General features: G+C 37.0%; 1 protein-coding gene across 1 annotated transcript; it reads left to right on the forward strand.

Annotated features, from left to right (window-relative positions):
• The first annotated feature begins 63 nt into the window (after positions 1–63).
• On the forward strand, positions 64–23995 carry PEX13 (peroxisomal biogenesis factor 13). Its single transcript, XM_032352228.1, has 4 exons — positions 64–245; positions 19627–20321; positions 20900–21025; positions 23538–23995. Exons 1-4 carry the CDS (start codon positions 154–156, stop codon positions 23834–23836), a joined length of 1212 nt encoding a protein of 403 aa, XP_032208119.1. The 5' UTR covers positions 64–153; the 3' UTR covers positions 23837–23995.
• The last annotated feature ends 397 nt before the right edge of the window (positions 23996–24392 follow it).

Consider the following 24392-nt stretch of genomic DNA (forward strand, 5'->3'; position numbering starts at 1 on the left):
GCTGGCAAAGAACTACAAACGACGTCCTAAATGCCGGGGAGGGCGGGGTGGAGGACTCGGTGTTCTGCCCATTGTGCCTGGCGCGCAAGGGGCTAGTGTATCCGGACCTGGAGAGTCCCAGCGCGAACCGGGAGCCGAGCGGAGGTGGAGGAGATGGCTTCCCAGCCACCTCCTCCCCCGAAACCCTGGGAGACCCGCCGAATTCCTGGGGCCGGGCCAGGACCAGGACCTGGGCCCACTTTCCAGTGAGTGTGGGATTTTTCTGGCCGCGGGTTTGGTGGGCCGAAGAGGGGACTTGGCAGGAGACGGTTGAGGCCGTTGTTGCGCTGCGGTGTCCCCTCCCCCTCTCAACCAGCCCTCAACGTTGAGGGGTTCAAGGTAGGGACGAGACGCCAGTGTGGGGAATTTCGATGTCAGACAGCTGCTTCTGACTCGACGGTTCTCGATGCAGATAGTCTCCATGGAGCCCCTGGGAGCCTCACTGGGTCCCCGAGCTTGGGAGAAAGGGGGCGGCTTCCTGCTCCTTTCTAGTAGCGGAACACCGAGACAGAACCGTTTGACCCTCTTAAAAGCGTTAGACTTTTGGTCTTTTCGCTGATGAGAATAGCTGGCATTTGCCCAGCACCGGCTGGACAGGGAGCAAAGTCTCCCCAGAGCTTTCGACAACCTCTCGAGAAGTTGGTGAAAGCCCAAAAGGTCGCTTTTACGCAACTGGAACCCAAGACTCTACATTTTGCGTTGTTTTTCAGCACAACTCAGCAATGTTTTGGATTGGAGAAGCAACTTGAAAGCGGGAGTTGTTAACTGCAAGGCTTATGGATGGACTTTGTGTGCAGAATAGTGTGTCACTTTTCTAAGGCCTGCGTGTTTTTTGTTTTTAATGAGTGTTTAATGGGGAAAAGGGTAAAAGAGAATGAAGGAGAAGAATTTCACATGTTTGTGTGCTTCGTGTTGGGTCGATCTGGACATCGAAATTTAGATGAGATTCGAATGGCAGATCGCCTACCATAGTAGGTTTAGAAAATCCCTAATATACTGGAAAGTATTTCTGCAATGTTCTAAAATCTTGTAATCCTTATTTAAGTATCAAGATGCTTGAACACATTAGCAACTTAATTTAATAGATATGGATAGATATATAACAAATAAAAGCTTTAATTATACTGTTAAGCTGGGCGACACTTCCTGCTACCTTTTTTATGCGAGATTTGATTTTTTTTTTTTTAATTTTTGGACAATTCTTTGGAAGACAGGTTTTATACTTTGGCATCTTGTTAAAGTTCTGTTTGTGTAAAATTAACCATTTTCCCACTTTTTTTCATTGTGAATTTTAAACACGTAGACTGGTAGAGTGTAAGAGTGAATACTTGTGTATTCACACTTAGCTTTAAGAACATTTTTCCAGGGGCACCTGGGTAGCTCAGTCAGTTTAGGGTCTACCTTGGGCCCAGGTCATGATCCCAGAGTTCAGGGATGGAGCCCTGCATTGGGCTCCCTGCTCAGCAGGGAGTCTGCTTCTCCCTTTGCCCTTCACCCTGCTCTCGCTTTCTCGCTCTGCTCTTTGTCAAATAAATCTTTTTTTTTTTTTAAGATTTATTTATTTGACAGACAGAGATCACAAGTAGGCAGAGAGGCAGGCTCCCTGCTGAGCAGAGAGCTCGATGCAGGGCTCTTTCCCAGGACCCCAGGATCATGACCTGAGCTGAAGGCAGAGGCTTTAACCCACTGAGCCACCCAGGCGCCCCAAATAAAATATTTTTAAAAAATTAAAATTACAGAAACAGTTAAGCCTACCACTATTTCTTGCTGTAACTACTGTCCCTGTTTGCTGTTTAGTGTACCCAGTTATGTTTTTATACTTTATACCTTGGTCCTTAAGTTTGTTTGTTTTATATATATGTATATATAGTGTTTAGTGTGTTTTCAGAGTTTAAATAAATATGTTCAAAGTATGTATCATTTTGCAAAACGTTTTTCCATTACATACTATTGATTTGAGATTTATCTTGTTCATACATACAGCTGTTGCTCATTCTAATTGCCGTAGGATATTCTATTATATAAAAACAAACTATTCTGTTGTAAATATTAAAGTATTAATTATGTATTAAAAACTGCTGCAGTGACCATTCTTTTTTTTTTTTTTTAAGATTATTTATTTATTTGAGAGAGAGCGAGAGAGCCTGAGCACGCATCAGCCGGGTGGAGGAAGGGAGGGAGAGGGAGAAGCAGACTCCCCACAGAGCAGGGAGCCTAATATGGGGCCTGATTCCAGGACCCCAAGATCATGACCTAAGCCACCCAGGCACCCCTGCAGTGACCGTTCTTGTGCCTTTCTCCTTGTCCACATTTTCAAGGGATTTTCTAATAATGTGTTAATGGAAGTGGAATTACTTGGTGGGAGGTACACTTAACTTCAAGTACTAACTACTGCCGCATTGATCCCCAAAGTGGTTATATACCAGTTTTTACATTTTCACTAGCTGTTTCAGTTTCTCTACATTCATTCTAACACTGATGATGTTATTTTTTAGTTATATATTTGCCAGTCTAATGGATGTGAAATGATATTTAATTTTTAATTCGCACTTCTGGTTAGTAATAAGATTGAGCATCTTTTTGAATATTAAATTAGCCATTTGAAATTTTCCTGTTGATATTTTTTGCCCACTTCTTTATTGGCTTTAGGTTTGCTTATCAACTTGTTAAGAGTCCTTTGTTCAGGGTGCCTGGGTGGCTCAGTGGGTTAAGCCGCTGCCTTCGGCTCAGGTCATGATCTCAGAGTCCTGGGATCGAGTCCCGCATCGGGCTCTTTGCTCAGCAGAGAGCCTGCTTCCCTCTCTCTCTCTCTGCCTGCCTCTCCATCTACTTGTGATTTCTCTCTGTCAAATAAATAAATAAAATCTTTAAAAAAAAAAAAAAAAGAGTCCTTTGTTCATACTAATTATATTTTTGTTTGTATGTTTTCAATTTCTTTCAGTCTGTGGCTTGTCTACTTTATTTACATTCATGTTCACTTTTGTTGTACAGATACTTCTAATTTATAGCGAAAATTTTCACACTTTGTGTTTTTTATGTCTTGGTTAAGAAACCCTTTCTGGGGCGCCTGGGTGACTCAGTAGTTAAAGCCTCTGCCTTGGGCTCAGGTCATGATCCCGGGGTCCTGGGATTGAGCCCCGCATTGGGCTCTCTGCTCGGCAGGGAGCCTGCTTCCCTTCCTCTCTCTTTGCCTGCCTCTCTGCCTACTTGTGATCTCTGTCTGTCAAATAAATAAAATCTTTAAAAAAATATATTCTGCATTTCACATTAATATCTTTAATCTACCTGGAACTGACTCCGTTGTACAAAATCAGTGCAAAATAGAGATTATAATCCCCCCCTCCATGGGGATAACTATCCCAGTACCATTAATTTATCTATTCTGTACTAGTTTATAATGCTATCTGCATCCTATTAAGTTTTCCTAAATGTGTGGTTCTGTTCGGGGGACTTTCCTATCTGTTCTGTTGGTTTTTCTATTAATATGCTAGCACCACTCTGTCCTTTTTTTTTTTTTTTTAAGATCATTTTATTTATTTTAGAACAAGCAGAAGGAGGGGCAGAGGAGGGAGGAGAGAATCTCAAGCAGGCTCCGTGCTGAGGGACCCCTGCTAACAACCCTGAGATCATGACTTGAACTGAAATTGAGTCAGACTCTTAACTGAGTTTCCCAGCCACCCCCACGCTGTCTTTTTAGTAAGTTCTGATACCTGCTATGTCAGTAGCCTCCACACATTGCTATTCTTCAGAATTGCCTTTGTTACATTTACCCTTTATAAAAAAGACTTACTGGGATTTTTATTAGAACTTCATGAGAATTTGAACCTTTTTTGCCCTAAATAATGTTTTATAAATATCTCCATGAAGTACTTTTCCATCTTTTATATCCAGGATAAGTCAGACTTAATTTGTTCCAGTGGTTTAGTTGAAGTTCTCTTGTGTTTCATGCTGACAGTCCTATGTACAAATAAGCCAGCATAGATAACCAGCATCCTTGTATTGCTCCTGGCTTTCATCAGATTGCTTCTGAAAACTCACCGTTAAGGATAATGTTTGCTTTTTTGTTTTTAATAGGTTTCCTTTTGAACCTCTGTCTCCTTACCTTGCTCATATTTTTATTATGGAGTATTAAATTTTATAAATGACTTTTATGCATTTATTGAGATAATATATGTATTTTTTAAATTTGAAAATGTTTATTTCATCCATTAACTTTCTAGTGTTGAATCATGAGTAAATTTTTGGATGAAATTTACTACTTAATTGTAATTATTTTGTAAAATACAGTGTTGATTTCTGTTCTAATATTTTAAGATCTTTGCATATATATTTCTAGATAAAATTAGCCTGTAATTTTCTTTCTTTGTACTTTATTTTTTTGGCTTTATATCCAGGTTGTATAGCTACAGAAATTTTTCTATTGAGTCTAATTTTTATTCCTTTATAGGTAGACTGTTCTTTCCTTAGTAGGCTTTAAGATTTTACCTGATACCTTGGTTCCCTGCAACTTTATTATGTCCTAGTCAGGTGTGAATATACAGACATGTATATTTTTTCCTCCTGCTTAGTACCTACATTGTTCATGCTCAGTACCTATAATATTTACTCTAATAATTCAATCTTTCTTTAGTGTAGGAAAATTTTCACTACTTATATCTTTTAAGCCCTATTATTTCCCATCTCTTCTTCCCTGAGTCCTATTAAACATTTTATCAGGAATAGTTTCTGCTAAAGTACCAATGTATGACTTACTCCACTTTCTTGTTTAATTAATAGGAAGTCTAGAGAGTCTAGAGTCTGCTAATTCAACATTGTCTTTAGGGGACCTACATTTTTCCTGGCTTCCTTGTTGTTTTCTTTAAGCCTTCTGAGAGTTTGGACCACTTATGTCTTATTCTTGCTTCTTTGAAAGGAGTCTCTTTTTTCTTTTGGCAGCTTTAAAGATTTTTCTCTTTGTTTTTCGTTTTCAGCAATTATACTTTGTTGGGGCCTCAGTGTGAACAGTTTCATTGTGTTATTTGGGATGGGAGTCACAGAGATACTTACATCTCTCATTCATTCATTAATTTTAGAAAGTCTCAGCCATTGTCTCTTCAAATAGTTCTTTTGCCCATCAACTTTTTACCCCTTTGACTCCCAGCTCCCTATAAGCTGTTTATTTCACTGTACAAACCATAACTTAAACTCCTTTCTATGTGTATTCTTTTGATACTCACGGGTATTTTCTTCTGAGCTCTCTTCTGGTTCATGGATGTTTTTCTTTCATAGGGTCTAATCTGGTACTGAGCCAATCATTAAATTCATAGTTTAATCTTAATTTTTTAGTTCTAGAATATCCATTTGGTCCTGCTTTATAGTTTCTATTCTCTGCTAAAAAAAAAAAATCTCAATCTTGTCTTTTTTTCTTTAATATCTTAGTCATAGTTTTTTTTAAAGTCTCTGCCTAGTAACTCCATTATCTGGACCCTTATGGATCTCTTTGTATTATCTGATGTTTTCCTATTTTTTTTTTTGGACATATAGTTTAGTGTTCACATAGGCCAAATTATTTTTCAGTGAGAATTGGACATTGTATGTAGATAATTTAAAGCAATTTGAGGCCTAGAATGCTGGCTGTCTCGAGAGTTTTACCTTTGACAGGCACCTTTCCCCACTAGCAGTGTAAGATCATTTTAATGCCTTCAAGAATTGAGCCAGTTTGAAGCTGTGGTTTTAATTCCTGCCAGGGCTAGCTTATTTCTTATATACCATTTTTCCCTTATTCCTAGTACATGACCCTTTAAGGTCCCAGTCTGAAGTGTGGGTTTTTACATTGGTCCTCATCTTTACAGGTTCTGAACTCTAGTTTTTGTCTCCTGAGCACAGTGAGTCTATTGAAAGCTCTGCATAGCTTCTTGTCCTGTCAACCATCTCTTCCAGGTTGATGCTTGTACCTTGAGAAACTTTTCAAAATAGACTCAGTTTTCTTTCTCCTGGATATTAACTTCTTAATTCCTCAATGCCTTGTTCTTGCATGTTTTAAACAGGTAATGTTATATTTTTTTAGCCTGTTCTTGCATGTTTTAAACAGGTAATGTTATATTTTTTTAGCCTTTTTAGTTTTTTTAGTGGGAAGATTAGTCTGATTACCTAGAATGCCATTACTTGAAGTGGAATTCCCCAAGTTCTGTATTTTCCACCATGTTCCTTTATGTACAACAACTAATTTTCTTCTTCCCTTGCAGTTGCAAGACAATTCCTGTGACTATGAGCATCGTGTCTAAGATTTGTAATGGATTTTTTCATCTTTACATGTTTTTATTTCATTTCAGTTCTTATTTCATAGATGTTATTGCTTCATTGAACTCTTTGACTATTTTAATGTTTGGCTGTTATATAAAATTTGTTTTTCCTTGAATGAATTCTCATTCTTTTTTTAAATTGATATTCAATTAATTAACATATAGTGTTTTATTAGTTTCATAGGTAGGATTCAGTGACTCATCAGTCTTACATAACACCCAGTGCTCATTACATCACATGCCCTCTTTAATGTCCATCACCCAATTACCCCATCTCCTAGCTCCCTCCCCTCCAGCAATCCTCAGTTTGTTTCCTATGCTTAAGAGTCTCTTATGGTTTGTCTCCCTCTCTGATTTCTTCTTGTTTTATTTTTCCCTCTCTCCCTCTATGCTTTTCTGCTTCGTTTCTTAAATTCCATATATGAGTGAAATCATGTGGTAATTGGCTTTCTCTGACTGAGTAATTTTCTTAGCATAATATCCTCTAGTTCATCCATGTCATCGCAGATGGTAAGATTTCTTTTTTGATATCTGAGTAATATTTCACTGGGGGTGTGTGTGTGTGTGTGTTTATGTGTGTTTACTACCTCTCCTTTATCTATTCATAGACATCTGGACTCTTTCCGTAGTTTGGCTATTGTGGATATTGCTGCTATTGTGGATATTGCTGCTATTAACATTGGGGTGCAGGTGCTCCTTCAGATCACTGCATTTGTATCCTTGGGGTAAACACTTAGTAGTGTAATTGCTGGGCCGTAGGATAGTTTTATTTCCAACTTTTTAAAAGATTTTATTATTTATTTATTTATTTATTTGACAGAGATCACAAGTAGGCAGAGAGGCAGGCAGAGAGAGGGGGAAGCAGGCTCCCTGCTGAGGAGAGAGCCCAATGCAGGGCTCGATCCCTGGACCCTGAGATCATGACCTGCGCCAAAGGCAGAGGCTTTAATCCCTAAGCCACCCAGGCGCCCCTATTTTCAACTTTTTGAGGAACCTCCCTATTATTTTCGATAGTGTCTGTACCACTTACATTCCCACCAGCAGTGTAAGAGGGTTTTCCTTTCTCTGCATCCTCACCAACGTGTGTTGTGTCCTGACTTGTTAATTGTGGGGTGGTATCTCATTGTGGTTTTGATTTGTGTTTCCCCGATGCTGAGTGATGTTAAATATTTTTTCATGCTTCTGCTAGCTATCTGTTTGTCTTTGGAGAAATGTCTGTTCAAGTCTTATGCCCATTTCTTGATTGGATTACTTGGTCTTTGGGTGTTGCATTTGGTGAGTTCTTTATAGATTCTGCGTACTGACCCTTTATCTGATAAAATATTTGCAAGTATCTTCTCCTATTCTGTAGGATGTCTTTTGGTTTTGCTGACTGTGTCCTTTGCTGTGCAAAAGGTTTTTATCTTAATGAAGTCCCAATAACTGCTTTTTGGCTTTGTTTCCCTTGCCTCTGGAGATATGTCTAGCCAGAAATTACTGCAACCAAGGTTACAAAGGTTGCTATCTGTGTTCTTGTCTAAGATTTTGATGAATTCCTATCTCACATTTAGGTCTTTCTATCATTTTGAGTTTATTTTTGTGCATAATGTAAGAAAATGGTCCAGTTTCATTCTTCCGCATGTGGCTGTCCAATTTTCTGAACACTGTTTGTTGAAGAGACTGTCTTTTTTCCATTGGATATTCTTTCCTGCTTTGTCAAAGATTAGTTGACCATAGACTTGAGAGTCCATTTCTGGGTTCTCTTTTCTATTCCACTGATCTGTGTATCTGTTTTGGGGCCAGTACCATACTTTCTTGTTGATTACAGCTTTGTAATAGAATTTGAAATCTGAAATTGTTATGCCTCCACCTTTGGTTTTCTTTTCAATATTCCTCTGGCTATTTGAGGTCTTTTCTGGTTCCCTACAAATTTTAGGATTATTTTTGTTCCAGCTCTGTGAAAAATGTTGATAGTATTATGATAGCGATTGCACTGAATGTGTAGATTGATCTGGGAAGCATAGACCTTTTAACAATATTTGTTCTTCCAACCCGTGAGCATGGAATGTTTTTCTGTTTCTTTGTGTCTTCTTCAATTTCTTCCATGAGTGTTCTATAGTTTTCAGAGTGCAAATCCTTTACCTCTTTGGCTAGGTTTATTCCTCAGTATCTTCTGGGTTTTGGTGCAATTATAAATGGGATCGATTCCTTAACTTCTCTTTCTTCTGTCGCATTGTTAGTGTATAGAAATACAACTGATTTCTGTGCATTGGTTTTATATCCTGCCACATTGCTGAAATCCTGTATGAGTCCTAGCAATTTTGGGGTGGAGTCTTTTGGTCTTTCCACATAGAGTATCATGTCTTTGCAGAGAGTGAGAATTTGACTTCTTTGCCTATTCGGACATCTTTTATTTCTTTTTGTTGTCTGACTGCTGAGGCTAGGACTTCTAGTACTATGTTTAACAACAGTGGCAAGAGTAGACATCCTTCTTGTGTTCCTGAGCTTAGGGGGAAAAGCTCTTAGATTTTCCCCGTTGAAAATGACATTTGCTGTGGGTTTTTCATATATGACTTTTATGACATTGGAGTATTGTTCCCTCTATCCCTACACTGTGGAAAGTTTTATTCAAGAAAGGATGCTGTATTTTGTCACATGTCTTTTCTTTGTTTATTGAGAGGATCAGACGGTTCTTGTCCTTTCTTTTATTAACATTGTATATCACACTGATTTGCAGATGTTGAACCACCCCTACAGCCCAGGAATAAATCCCACTTGGTCGTGGTGAAAATCCTTTTAATGTATTGTTGAATGCAACTGGCTAGTATCTTGGTGAGAATTTTTGCATCCATGTTCCTTAGGGATATTGTTCTGTAATTCTCCTTTTTGGTGGAATCCTTGTCAGGTTTTGGGATCAAGGTAATGCTGGCCTCATAAACAAGTTTGGAAGTTTTCCTTCCATTTCTATGTTTTGAAACAGCTTCAGAAGAATAGGTATTAATTCTTCTTTAAATGTTTGGTGCAATTCCCCTGGGAAGCTGTCTGGCCCTGGACTCTTTTTCGTTGGGAGACTTTTGATTACTGCTTCAATTTCTTTGCTGGATATGGGTCTGTTCAGGTTTTCTGTTGCTGCTTCCTTTTTCAGTTTTGGCAGTTTATATGTTTCTAGGAATGTATCCATTTCTTCCAGATTGCCTCTTTTGTTGGCATAATTGCTTATAATTGTTTGTATTTCTTCAGTGTTGGTTGTGATCTCTCCTTCAATTCATGACTTTATTAATTTGGGTCCTTTCTCTTTTCTTTTTGATAAACCAGGGGTTATCAATCTTAGTCTTTCAAAGAGCCAGTTCTTAGTTTCCCTGATTTTTATTCTTGCTTTGTTTTGTTTTTATTTCTATATCGTTGATTTCTGCTCTAATCTTTATTCTCTTCTCCTGCTTGGGTTAGGGTTTATTTTTGTTCTTTCTCCAGCTCCTTTAGGTGTAGGGTTATGTTGTTTATTTGAAACCTTTCTGTTTCTTAAGAAAGGCTTATATTGCTATATACTTCCCTCTTAGAACTGCCTTTGCTGCATCCCAAAGGTTTTAAACAGTTGTGTTTTCATTTTCATTTGTTTCCATGAATTTTTAAAATTCTTATAATTTCCTGGGTGACCCATTCGTTCTTTAAAAAGATGGTTTTTAACCTCCATGCATTTGTTTTCCTTCCAAATTCCATCTTGTAACTCAATTCAAGTTTTAAAAAGCATTGAAAGTATGAAAGTATGAAAATATGCAGGTAATAATTCCTTTTCTTTTGGTACCAGTTGAGACCTGATTTGTGACCCAGTATGTGATCTGTTCTGGAGAATGTTCCATTCTGTTGCTTTAGAATGGAATGCTCTGAATGTATCTTTGAAGTCCATCTGGCCCATTTTTTCATTCAAAGCCCTTGTTTCCTTGTTGATCTTCTGCTTAGAAGATCTGTCCATTGTTGTGAATGGGGTGTTAAAGTCCCCTGCTATTGTTGTATTATTATCAATGGGTTTCTTTAATTTTGTTAATTGGATGACAGGCTGCTCCCATGTTAGGGACATAAATATTTATAATTGCTAGATCTTCTTATTGGATAGACCCTTTAGTTATGACATAGTGACCTTCTTCATCTCTTATTACAGTCTTTGGTTTAAAATCTGTTTTGTCTGATACAAGGATGGCTACCCCAACTTTCTTTTGGTGTCCATTATCATGATAAATGGTTCTCTGCCCCCTCACTTCTTTTCTTTTCTTTCTTTCTTTTTTTAAGATTTTATTTATTTATTTGAGAGATTATGTGAGTGAGAGAGCACAATCTGGGGAGCAGCAGAGGTAGCATAACAAGCAGACTCCCCAATGAGCAGGGAGCTCGACATGGGGCTCAATCTCAGGACCCTGAGATCACAACCAGAGGCAAAGGCAGCCTCTTAACCAACTGAGCCACCCAGCCGATCCCTCTGCCCCACCTCACTTTCAATCTTTAGGTGTCTTTGGGTGTGAAATGAGTCTCTTGTAGACAACATATCTATGGATTTTGGTTTTTTGTTCAATCTGATTGGGGCATTTAGCCCATTTACATTCAGAGTAACTATTGGAAGATATGAATTTTGTGCCATTGTATTACCTGTAAAGTCACTGTTTCTGTATATTGTCTGTGTTACTTTTGGGCTCTCTCTTCACTTAAAGGATCCCTTTTAAATATTCCTTGCAGGCTGGTTTAGTGATCACAAATTCTTTTAGTTTCTGTTTGTGCTATAAGCTCTTTACCTCTCTGTTCTGAATGATAGCTTTGCTGGATTAAGCATTCTTGGCTGCATATTTTTCTCATTTAGCACCCTGAATATATCATGCAAGTCCTTTCTGGCCTGCCAAGTCTCTGTGGATAGGTCTACTGCCAGCCTTATCTTTCTTCCTCTATAGGTTGATGACCTTTTGTCCCAATCTGCTTTCAGGATTTTCTCTTTGAAATTTGCAAACTTCACTATTATATGTCAAGGTGTTGACCTATTTTTATTGATTTTTGATGGAGGTTCTCTTTGCCTCCTGGACTCAAGTTCCTCTTTCCTTCCCCAGACTGGGGAAGTTCTCAACTATAATTTGCTCAAATATACCTTCTGGGCTCTCTGTTTGTCTCTTGCTCTCTTTTCTCTTCCTCTGGGACCCCAATTATTCTAATATTGTTTCACAACACTTGGGAACTCTGCTGCACTCAGGCACCCCTGTTCTTTCTGTGACCCCAGGGATCCTGAGACCACACTGTCCCATCCAGGACTCCGCCTCCTTTGCCACCTGAGCACCTTTTAAGGCAAGGATATCCCCTACCAGAGCATATTTCTAAAAGTTCCAATTTTATACTTTGATCTTTATCACTTTCCCGTAGCCAGCTTATGGGAGTGCCCTTCCCCCACTCTTTATATTCTAATGCATCACCTCAAATTCACTTCTCTTCGCCTGCTGCCTTGCAAAAAGTGGTCACTTTTCTATTTGTAGAATTGCAGCAATTCTTTTTTTAGATGTCTGGTTGAGTTTGATATCTATCTAGCTAAATTTCATGGACTAAATGAAACTAAGAGTCCCCTACTCAGCCATCTTCCAAAGAAGCTGAATTTTTATTCTAATTGTTGATTTTTGTTAGTTTGGTTTCTTTTTAGTGTTTTTATTTCTTCTTTATGTGTCTTCTTGATATGTTTGTTTTGAATAGGTTCTGTTTCCTTTTTGAGTTTTTGAGTTGCTTCCCTTCCTTCTTCTTTATTTACCTCTTTCTGTCTAGTAGGTTTCCTGTTGTCTCTCCACCCTCCCATGTAAGAACAAGCATAAAAATGGTAGCTTAGATTAAGGATATCAAAGATCAAGTTACTGAGTCAGTTGTTAACTTGTTTCATTTCCTGCACTTGAGACATTAATGAAAGTCTTACCCTTCATAGTTCTGTAACTTTCTAAAAATCTTAAACTATTGTTAGCAAATTTATAATTGCTTTTTAGAAGCCAAGGTATTGCATTCCAACCCACAGCTTCAAGGAATGAACTAGTTCCATTTGTTTTTGTTTGGTTTGGTTTGGTTTGGTTTGGTGTTTTGTTTGTTTAAGAGAACCAGTGAGGTTTCTTTTTCTTTTTTTTTTTTTTTTTTCTTTTTAAGGTTTGTATTTATTTGACAGAGAGAGAGCACAATCAGACGGAGAGGGAGAAGCAGGTTTCCTGCTGAGCAAGAAGCCCGATACAAGGGCTCAGTCACAGGATCCTGGGATCATGACCTAAGCTGAAGGCAGATGCTTAACTGACTAAGCCACCCAGGTGCCCCAAACTAGTTCTGTTTGAGTGGAGCACTTTTAGTTCTTGTTATTTCCTAGAAACCTATGTCCTGGCTGTCACTGCCTGATTTCAGACCCAGAATTGAGTAGGCCCATAGCTTCACCCCTATAATCATCTTTATATTTCTGTTTAATTTCTATTTCATAAATCTAGATATGCCTATTTATTATTTTTGTTTTATCTGTTATTGCTCCTACTTTAGAGCAGAGCTGCTTTATGAAAACTAGAAAATACTACATTATTTCTTAGTCACTATTTCTTAAATTATTTCTTAATCTTTTCTTTAAACTCTTTTTGAAGTTCGGTTCCACTTTTTGTGATGTGATACAATATGAAATAAACAAAACCTATGAATTATTCTTGCCAAAAATGTTAACCTGATTCTAATTAAACCTTTAGATGCAGTGTTTAATTTAACTGGAAATGTAGAGGACAGAGATATATTTAAACAACATTTTGGGGTCTCCTGCATGGTTTAGTCAGTTAAGCATCCAGCTCTTGATTTTGGCTCAGGTCATAATCTCAGGGTGATGAGGTTGAGCTCTGTGTTGGGCGGGGAGTCTGTTTGAGATTCTTTCCGTCTGCCTCTCTCCGCACATGAACTCCCCTCCCAAAAAAACAAACAACATTTTGGGGAAACACAGATCAAGAAATGTAAGATATTCTCAAACAAAACTGACTCAGGGTGCCTGGATAGCTCAGTCAGTTAAGCATCTGCCTTCAGCTCAGGTCATGATCCCAGAGTTCAAACCTTGCTCAAACCCTGCTTTGGGCTCCCTGCTCAGCGGGAAGCCTACTTCTCTCCTTCCAACTGCATGGTGCTCCTCCTGCTTGTGTGTGCACATTCTCACTCTCTCTCTCTCTCTCTCTCTGTCAAATAAATAAAAATTTTAAAAAATGAATAAAATGGGCTCTACTCTTCAAAAAGTCAAGGACATTTAAAAGAAGCAGGATGATTCTAATTTAGAAGAGATGAGGAAACAACCAAATACAATGTGTGAACCTTAATTGCACTTTTGTTCAAAGAAAACCACAATAACCTAAAAGACATTTGACTCTTACAACTTAATGATAAAAAAGCAAATAACCTGATTTTTCAAATGGGCAATATCTCTGAATAGACATTGCTCCAGAGAAGAGCTAAAAGTGGCCAGTAAGCCCATGAAAAGATACTCAACATCATTAACCGTCAGGGAAATGAAAAACAAAACCACAGTGAGATACTACTTTATACCCACTAGGATGGCTGAAGTGAAAAAGATGAATAATAACACGTGCTGGCAAAGATGTGAAGAAATTGGAACACTCATACACTGCTGGCAGGAATATAAAATGGCCCAGTTGCTTTGGAAAACAATCTGGCGATTCCACAGAAGGTTAAGCATAGTTACTGTATAATCTAGCAATTCCATACCTAGGTATATACCCAAGAGATAACAAAAACATATGTCCACATAAAAATTTTTATATAAATGTTCATAATAACAGTCATAATAGCCAAAAAGTAGACATAGTGCAAATGTCCATCAACTGATGGATGGATAAACATAATTCAGCCATAAAAAGGAGTGAAGTACTGATAAATGCTACAAAATGGATGAACCTTCAAAACATTATATAAGGTGAAAGTAGCCAATCACGAAATACTACATATTGGTATGATTCATTTACATTAGATTCTCATTATTTGCATTTGCAGATTTTCTTACTCACTAAAATTTATTGTAACCCCAAAATTAATACTTCGGGCATTTTCATGATCACTCACAGACATGCACAGAGTGGCAAAAGATCTGAGTCACCTCTCAGTTGAACAAAGCAACCCTGTCACTTCTTTTTTTTATGTATTTATTTGTCAGAGAGAGAGAGAGAGAAAGTGTACAAGTGGGAGGGCAGCAGGTAAAAGGAAGAGAAGGAGCCACCCCACTGAACAAGGAACCGGATGTGAGACTTGATCCCAGGACCCTGGGATTGTGACCTGAGCCAAAGGCAGATGCTTAACTGACTGAGCCACCCAGGCTTCCTGAGACTTGGGGTTTTTGTTTCCGCTTTATGCTATAAAGAGGTATCCTTTTCACAATTTGATGGAGGCCACATTTTTCATATTTTGGTAATTTTGCTGTTTTAAAATGTCCCCTAACCATAATGCTGAAGTACATTGTTTCCCCCAGGAACAATGATTCCATATTTGCTAATTTAATGTTCACAGCAACTTTACAGAATGACTATTAAAAATAAGAAGAATTGACGATACATATCTAGAATAGACAAATCCATAGACACAGAAATTAGATCAGTTTTTACCTAGTATTAGGACTAGAGCAGGAAATAGGTAGTGATTGCTAATGGATAAAGGATTTCTTTGTGAGATGATGAAAGTGTTCTGGAATTACATAGGTTGATGGTTGTACATCTCTGTGAATATACAAAAAGCTCATTGAATTTTATACTTCAAATAGCTCTTTATACTTTAAATAGCTAAGTTCATGGTATATGAATTTTATCTCATTAAGGCTGTTTAAAGACAGTTGATGGTATTTGTTATCTGTTGTCTGTTCAAATGTTTAAAGACATTTGAAAGTAATTGTTATCTGTTGAATATCAATTGGATAATGATGAAATTGTTAATTTTTAGAAATGGGAAAATGGTATGGTTTTGTATGAAATATCTTTGTTCTTAGAAAATACATGGTGAGGTATTTAGTAGTAATATATCAAGTTTAGGGACGCCTGGATGGCATAGTCAGTTAAACATCTGCCTTAGGCCCAGGTCATGATCCCAGGGTCCTGCAATCAAGTCTCTTGTGGGGCTCCCTGCTCAGCGGGGAGCCTGCTACTCCCCTCTGCTTGTGCTCTCCCTCTCTCTCTCTGACAAATAAATAAAATCTTTTAAAAAAAGGGGGGGGTATCAAGTCTACAAATTACTTTCAGTGGTTCAAGAATTTTTTTTTAAGATTTTATTTATTTGAGAGAGAGCATACATGTTCATGAGGATGATTGTGGGGCAAGGGAGAAGGAAAAATAGGCTCCCCACTGAGCAGAGAGCCCTGTGAAGCAGTTCAATCCCAGGAACCTGGGATAATGACCTAAGCTGAAGGCAGACACTTAACTGACTGAGCCACCCAAGAGCCCCTGGTTCAAGAACTTTTGAAAGACTAGAGAGTGAGAGAAAGAAAACAAATACAGCAAAACAACAGCGGTTATTGAATCTAGAGAGAAGGAATATTGGTATCCATTGTACTTTCAACTCTTTTTGTGTTTGAAATTTTTCAAAATACGAAGTTGGGTTGGGAGACTTTTGGCACATTTAGCACTGCATATACATCTTTTGTTATTCAAAGTCATAGTCCTGCTTAGTTGTTCTTACAGAAAGAACAGAAAGCCAGACTATATGTGGACACTGATTATACTTGTGTATGCCAGAAATAGGCAGCATTCAAATCAGAGAAGAGTAAGAGGAAAACTTTCTTTTTTTTCTTATTACATATTTACATTTAATTATAATTTTTAAACTATCATATTCATTGAAATTTATAAAATAACAAGGATATATAAAGAAAAAATCTGTATTAATACTCTAGGTGATATATGTGTTTTAAATATTCACTAAAGAGAGGCTTCAGCATAGTGTTTGTGTCAGTACCTGTTATATGCTAAGCACTGTAGTAGGTGATGGTGAAACAAGAGTAACTCATGTACCTGTTACATGAGCTCATTGGTAGAAGAAGCAGACATGTATAGGAATGTAAGATACTGTATAATGATGGACAGAGAATTATGGGAAGGGCTTCTGATGATGGCAGAAGCATTAATTTAAGGGGGGGGGGAACCCTGTTGAGGACAAATAGAAAAGCTAAGCAGAATATAAAAACATTGGCTTAAAAACATCTGCTTGAATGCATTATAGAACAAATAAGAAGGTAAAGATTTGTGGAGCCCAGATCTAGAGAAAGATGGAAGTCCACAAAGGTGAGAGTGGATTCACATAGAATCTGCTGCTGATTCCAAAAGAAGCAGTTTGGATGATGAGAAACTAGACTAGAAGAGTACTTTTGACAGACTCTTGGAGCATGGTTAGAGTCTAGTGGTCTAGAGGTGCTGATAAATTACCCACACCTTGAGTTATCACCCTGAAAAGATACATCTAAGTGAGGGTATAAAAGAAGCAAACGGGCCCTTAACAGGAATATAAGCCCAGCTTCAAATCTTTTCCATTCCCAAAATTAGATTAAGGATATCATGAATTGATAATTGCCTTAACAGCCTGTCCAAAGTAAACGAGAGGATAATTAAGAAACCAGTATCCAGAATGAAATATATCTGGAGGAAGAGAGCATCATCCAGGGGCTCAAATTATTGCTACAGTTCTTTGTGTATATCTGATACATAAGCAAAACCAAATAACAGGACCCAGAAAGACATTAGATAACAGAAATGGAAATTAAGTGTAACAACAGATAAAAAACAGATTCATAGGGGCTCCAGAAAATGGAGTTACCAAAGAGACTTTAAGTTAACATTGTTTTTAATATGTTGAAGGCAGTCAATAGAAGGAAACATAAGGAATTTTGGCAGATGTTTGGAAACTATTAAAAGGAAAAGGAATATGTAGGATAAAAAAATACAGTAGCCAAAATTAAAAATCATTGGGTTTAACCACAGATTAGACATTGCTGCAGAGAGAATTAGTGACTTAGAACAGTGTTCTAAGTGTGTCCTGCGAGAGTATGGACCAGCTGTTGTTTTTCAAACTGTAATAGCAGTCCACAAAATAATGAAACTTAGGCCAGGATGTAAAGAAAGCAACATTTGACACTGAGCATACTGTTTAGCTTAATTGGCATTAAGAATACATTGATTTACATTATGGTACAAGATATTTATTTTGTGGTAGAATGGCCCTTGAATAGCAGTGACCTGAAGGATAAGAAGAAAATATCTGGGGCGCCTGGGTGGCTCAGTGGGTTAAGCCGCTGCCTTCGGCTCAGGTCATGATCTCAGGGTCCTGGGATCGAGTCCCGCATCGGGACTCAGCGGGGGGCCTGCTTCCCTTCCTCTCTCTCTGTGATCTCTTCCCTTCCTCTCTCCTACTGTGATCTCTCTCTGTCAAATAAATAAATAAAATCTTTAAAAAAAAAAAAGAAGAAGAAGAAGAAGAAAATATCCAACATATTTTTACACAAAGAGACAAAGTACAGAAAATACAGAAAGGAAGGGAAGAAATTTAGGGGATGAGGCAAGGTATAATTTACAAATAGAGAGGATAGTCTGGTAGCAGTTCTTCTCAAAATACTTCTGCTGATAACCAATACTTTTTTTTTTTTTAAGATTTTATTTATTTGACAGAGACATAGCGAGAGAGGGAGCACAAGCAGGGCGAGTGGAAGAGGGAGAGGTAGGCTTCCTGCTGAGCAGGGAGCCCCATACGGGGCTCAATCCCAGGACTCTGGGATCATGACCTGAGCTGAAGGAAGATGCTCAATGACTGAGCCACCCAGGTGCCCCACCAATACATTTATAAAATACAATAAAAATATAGCAAAGTCAGATAACTTAAACAGTCTCATTTGTTGTACTTTACTCATTATAAATGGGAACATATGACTTATAAATTAGCAGTGGTCCACAGACCTTATTTTAAGTAGCTCTCAAGAAATTGAATTCATAATTAAAATCATAATCTTGATAGATGCTGAGAAATCACTTGATAAAATTGGGTGTTCATTCATGCTAAAAACTCAGCAAATAGAAATGGAAAAGGAACTACTAAATTTACAGCAGCCCTGTAGCAAACATAATAATCAATGGTGACAGGTTGAGACCTTTCCCTTTGAGATCAGGAAAGAGACTGTTATCACTTCTATTCAAGATTGTATAACATGTCTGAGGTATAATAGCTTAATCAGAGCTGTAAGAATTGAAAAAAGAAGAAATAAACCTACTGTTATTCACATACAAAATGATTGGAAATCCTTAAGATTTTTTGAAAATCCGGGCGCCTGGGTGGCTCAGTAGGTTAAGCCGCTGCCTTCGGCTCAGGTCATGATCTCAGGGTCCTGGGACTGAGTCCCATATTGGGCTCTCTGCTCAGCGGGGAGCCTGCTTCCCTCCCCCCCCCGCCTGCCTCTCTACTTACTTGTAATCTCTCTCTCTCTCTCTGTGTCAAATAAATAATCTTTAAAAAAAAAAAAAGATTTTTGAAAATCCATTTGAATAAAAAACAAGATTCCTGGATACAAGGACTATATTTTTTTAATGCATTATTTCTATGTAATAGTATCAAAATGAAATTTAGAAGACACCATTTACAATAGCATCAAAAATATCAAGTATGTATGAATAAATTTAGAGAAAACCTGCCACATGGAAACTATATAAAACATTATGGAGACTCAATAAAGTTATCTTTAAAAACCGTTATTGAGAAAAACCTTTCAGAGACCTAATAAATGTGAGTTGAAACTCACTTGATGTGGTTTATCTCAAATTAACCTACAGAATCAGTGTAATCCCACACAGTCTCAATAGGGTTTTGTGGGGGAGAAGGTGTAGAACTTCAAGCTCTGATACTAAAATGTGTGTAGAAATTTAAAGGGTCAAACAGCCAAAACATTCTTGAAGTTGAAGAACATTGTAGGAGGACTTGATTTATTGGATTCTAAGACCTATTATAAAACTATAGTAATTAAGATAATGACATTTAGGTGCAAGGATAGACAGATACATGGTTGTACCCAACTCTGAGAAAATAGATTAGGAATACTTCTAATAATGCCGGCATAAGTAAACAAGAAAATAGCAAAGTTTAGTCAGCTGTTTTACTTCTTCATTTTGTTTTAAGACTGAGATTCTAAGTTTGTGGATATTAGTGACTGTTTCTTATTCTTACACATCTTCAGTAGATCTGTTGTTAACACTGGATCTGTAAGAAGTATTTAATAGTTACTTTGAATTGAATTTATTATGTGCTTAAGTTGCTATTTTGAATCTTTATCTGGTTTTAGATCTGCTGATTTGGGTCCTACTTTATTGACAAGACCTGGACAACCTACGCTTACCAGAGTGCCCCCACCTATTCTTCCAAGGCCATCACAGCAGACAGGAAGCAGCAATGTGAATACTTTCAGACCTGCTTACAGTTCATTTTCTTCAGGATATGGTGCCTATGGAAATTCATTTTATGGAAGCTATAGCCCTTATAGTTATGGATATAATGGGTTGGGCTATAACCGCCTTCGTGTAGATGATCTGCCACCTAGTAGATTTGTTCAGCAAGCTGAAGAAAGCAGCAGAGGTGCATTTCAGTCCATTGAAAGTATTGTGCATGCATTTGCCTCTGTCAGTATGATGATGGATGCTACCTTTTCAGCTGTCTATAACAGTTTCAGGGCTGTATTGGATGTAGCAAATCACTTTTCCCGATTAAAAATACATTTCACAAAGGTTTTTTCAGCTTTTGCGTTAGTTAGGACTATAAGGTATCTTTACAGACGATTGCAGTGGATGATAGGTTTAAGAAGAGGCTCTGAGAATGAGGACCTATGGGCAGAAAGTGAAGGAACTGTGGCTTGCCTTGGTACTGAGGACAGAGCAGCTAACTCAGCAAAATCTTGGCCAATATTCTTGTTCTTTGCTGTTATCCTTGGTGGTCCTTACCTCATCTGGAAACTGCTGTCTACTCATAATGATGAAATAACAGGTAAGAGTAGGAGAATGGACTCAAAAACCTTTTAACAGTCTCAGATTTCAAGAATGAATTTGTTAAGTTAGCATTCTTCATATTCATTTGTATTTAATATTTTGATCCAGTTATATTTTTAGTTAAGAACTTGAAAACTGGAAAACAAATACATAGCAAAAACAGGCTTGTTGATTTATTTATTGTTTGCTTAATGTAACGGTACACATTGCCTGACTACCGTTTACAAGGTACTGAACTTAATGCTGTAGAGGATGCAAAGATACAGAGGACATAATTCCCTTACCTTTCTTTTTTTGGTTTTTGTTTTGTTTTGTTTTTTCTCCCTTATCTTTCTAATACTTATTGGCAGGGAAATGGCTAAGACAATACACAGGTAATTGTAATTTTGGCTTGAAGAAAAAGAGAAAGTTCATAATAGATATCCTAGTGAACATATTGTTGGATCTTATATGGTGTTAATTATAGAATTTACTTTGGGGGGTACTTTTCTCTTGGCAAATAAATTTATACAGTTTATAAACCATATTGAAATGTAAACCCTAACCCTTAATCTTAATTCTTAATTTGGTTTGTAGACAATACGAACTGGGCAAGTGGTGAGGATGACCATGTAGTTGCTAGAGCAGAATACGATTTTGCTGCTGTATCTGAAGAAGAGATTTCCTTCCGTGCTGGTGATATGCTAAACTTAGCTCTGAAAGGTAATAAAACGTGAATAAATTGGAATTATCCATGAATTTTTTAAATTTGTAAATAGAGTATTAAAAACTGCAACAAAGAATCTTGGTCATTGTTAGTTAACTCCGAAGTAGTTGCTAGGATTTCTCTTTCGTGTCAGTTTAGAACTTCCAAACCTGGGGATCTGGGGGTGGCGAATGCCCAACAGGTTTGTTCCAATAATAATTCACTGAGATGAGGAAAGATTTTGTTCATATAATCTCTTCTAAACTCAAAACTTGAATTCAGATTCTGATAATTCCCACACAAAGACATGAAGTAAGCACTATATGTAATAAATCTAACAACCCAAAGAAATTATCCAGTGTCATGTAAGTATTACCGTCAGTCTTTGATTGCTCAGACTGGTATTGCTTTCTTTTTTATTTGAATAGTGTTTACTTCAGAAACTCCAACATGAATATTCTAGGAATTACTCTCATGAAGTATTAAAGAACCTCAGCAAAAAATTTATATACATCTCAGGTTTATTGTTAGACCAGGTCACTAATAGTTTTTAATGGCTCCAGACAAAATGGCCTTTTCCCTTTAGCTTTCCCCAGTAATGATGATCAGAATTTTTAATGGATTTGGGGGGGAAAAAGAAAAGATTTTTGTGTGTTTGTGGGGATTGAGGTTTGCTAGGAAAAGTAACATTTTGTTGGTAAAGATACTAGTGACAATAACAGCTGTCCTTTATAGTACAAGGCACTATAATTGCATTTAACCCTTATAATAATGATACATCTTGCATTTAACACTTATAATAATGATATGATGTGGGTACTCTTATTATACTGTTCCTATTTTACTTATGAGAAAACTCAGAATGACTAAATTGTCTAGGATCACAAAGCTGAGATGTGATGGAGCTAGACTATGAACCTAGGTTTGTCCCACTTCAGAACCTATATTTGTGACTAACTATGTGATCTATTAATGGAAACTTGAGCCTTTAATTAGTTTTAGTCATTCTTTATATAGGGAAAAAATATTGTCAACGTTCACATTATTTGATTATTATATAAATAATTGAAAAATATCGGTCAAATTTGCTAAATCTCTGCCACATCCTTCAGACACAAAATCTAGGCTTCTAAGTATTATATTTATGTTTTTTTTTCTAGTGAAAATAGCACTTTCAAATAATTAGTTTTAACTAATCTAAATAAAATATTAAAAAGTTCAAGTGTGGTTTCTTTTATTTTTTTTTATTTTTTTTTTTATTTCTTTTTTTTGTGTGTGTGGTTTAATTACATTATACAATTTAAGGAAAATTTTATATCTCAAATTATTTGTCCACTAATGATGCTGCTTAACTCTGTGGCTTTGCTTCTTTGCTTTTCTCCATTGCTCACATAAAGTACGTATGAGCATTTAGAACAAAATCAGTCACAGACATGGTTGATTTTAGATGTTTTATTTTTTTCCCCCTATTGTAAAGTATTAAACATAAAAATGTCATATTGTGCCTGACTTACAGTGTTGAATTAAAACTGAAAGTTAAACAGCTTATTAAAGATACAGGCTATCTTGAAAGTACCAAAATACAAAATTGGATATACTAAAAAACCTTTTCTTCTTTAAGCTTAGAGTATTGCCTTACCTTTTTTTGTTATGTGGCTAGAGATAACTGAGGTCTTTATCTTTGCCCTTCTTGGATTAAAATCAGCAGTATTCACTTTCTTGAATTGTTCATCACGAGGGCGCTTGACTGGCTTGGTTAAGCATCCAATTCTTAATATCAGCTCAGGCCTTGATTTCAGAGTCATGAGTTCAAGCCCCACAGGGACTGCATGCCAACATGGAGCCTACTTTAAAAAAAAAAAAAAGAAAGAAAGAAAGAATTTTTCATCAAATAGAATGAATTTTATGTAGTATATAAAGAAATTTGTCATGTATAAAGGTCCATATTTTCTATACTTGCTCTTAACTTCTTTTGAGAAGGAATGAGAAGTTCATTTCTTAAATTTCAATTTAAAATATGGACGCCTGGGTGGCTCAGTTGGTTAAGCAGCTGCCTTCGGCTCGGGTCATGATCCCAGCGTCCTGGGATCGAGTTCCACGTCGGGCTCCTTGCTCGGCGGGGAGCCTGCTTCTCCCTCTGCCTCTGCCTGCTATTCTGTCTGCCTGTGCTCACTCTTTCCCCCTCTCTCTCTCTGATAAATAAATAAAATCTTTAAAATATGGAAAACACTGATGTTAGTTTTAGCTTTTGGGAGAACTGAATCTCCTTACTCTATGAATGGACCAACTGATAGAAATTCATGTTCTTTGAGGTTGAAAATATATTTGGTAAGTATAAAATAAAAAGTGTAAATTATAAGAAGGGATCCTAGAACTGGTAAGCCTACTCATCATTTGATTTGGAATATATATATTGTTTATATATTTTAGTATGTAAGTGTGACACAGATTTTACTTAATATTTTGTTATCAATATTTTTTGGACTCCAAAGTGTGTTATAATTACAAGGCTGTCTTTTCTTCCATCAGAACAGCAACCCAAAGTACGTGGTTGGCTTCTGGCTAGTCTTGATGGTCAAACAACAGGACTTATACCTGCTAATTATGTCAAAATTCTTGGTAAAAGAAGAGGTAGAAAAGCAGTGGAATCCAGCAAAATTTCCAAGCAGCAACAACCTTTTAACAACACAACACTAACTAAAGGAGCCACAGCTGCTGATTCTTTGGATGAACAGGAAGCTGCCTTTGAATCTGTTTTTGTTGAAACTAATAAGGTTCCAGTTGCACTTGATTCCACTGGGAAAGGTGGAGATAAACAAGATCTTTGATATCTTTCCTGTTTGCCTGCAGTTGAACTATACTTTTTAAAAATTACTTCTTACAAAGAAATTAATCTACAATCCAATGAACACATTTGTTAACGGCTATTCCAGGTGTTTTGCTGCTAGAAATTATTAAAGCTGTACACTAGTGTGTTGGTCTGGTGACCTGGTTACATTTTAGAAGTTATTGGACCATGAGGATATTTGTTTCACCTAGATTTTAAGATTATGGAGACTGCTATCATTTTCATCTTATTTAAAATCCTATGTTTTATTGAAAATAAGATGATGAACTATAGAATACAGTGTTTGCTATAGTAGGGGTCTTAAATGCTTTTTAAAGTTAGAACTTAATTGATTTGGAATCCTCAGAAATTGATATATAAATATGAAAACAGGCAAAAGTCTACTTTTTTTTTTTTTTTACAACTTTAAACTGAATAATAAAATTTTCTGATCTGTGTTATATCCAGTCTTGGGTTTGCTTTAGACAGTAATATGTTTTTACCTACCAACAATTGGTACTGTTACCTTTTATTGTATTTTTAAAAATTTATCTTGA

This window comes from Mustela erminea, chromosome 7 (genome assembly GCF_009829155.1).
Source record: "Mustela erminea isolate mMusErm1 chromosome 7, mMusErm1.Pri, whole genome shotgun sequence".
Classification (NCBI taxonomy): Eukaryota; Metazoa; Chordata; class Mammalia; order Carnivora; family Mustelidae; genus Mustela; species Mustela erminea.

Excerpts from the sequence above, each read along its gene's own strand:
- PEX13 (XM_032352228.1), top strand. The coding sequence starts at position 154 with ATGGCTTCCCAGCCACCTCCTCCCCCGAAACCCTGGGAGACCCGCCGA. Across the intron at positions 20,322-20,899 it reads TCATAATGATGAAATAACAG|ACAATACGAACTGGGCAAGT; the intron begins GTAAGAGTAGGA and ends TTTGGTTTGTAG. Across the intron at positions 21,026-23,537 it reads GCTAAACTTAGCTCTGAAAG|AACAGCAACCCAAAGTACGT; the intron begins GTAATAAAACGT and ends TTCTTCCATCAG.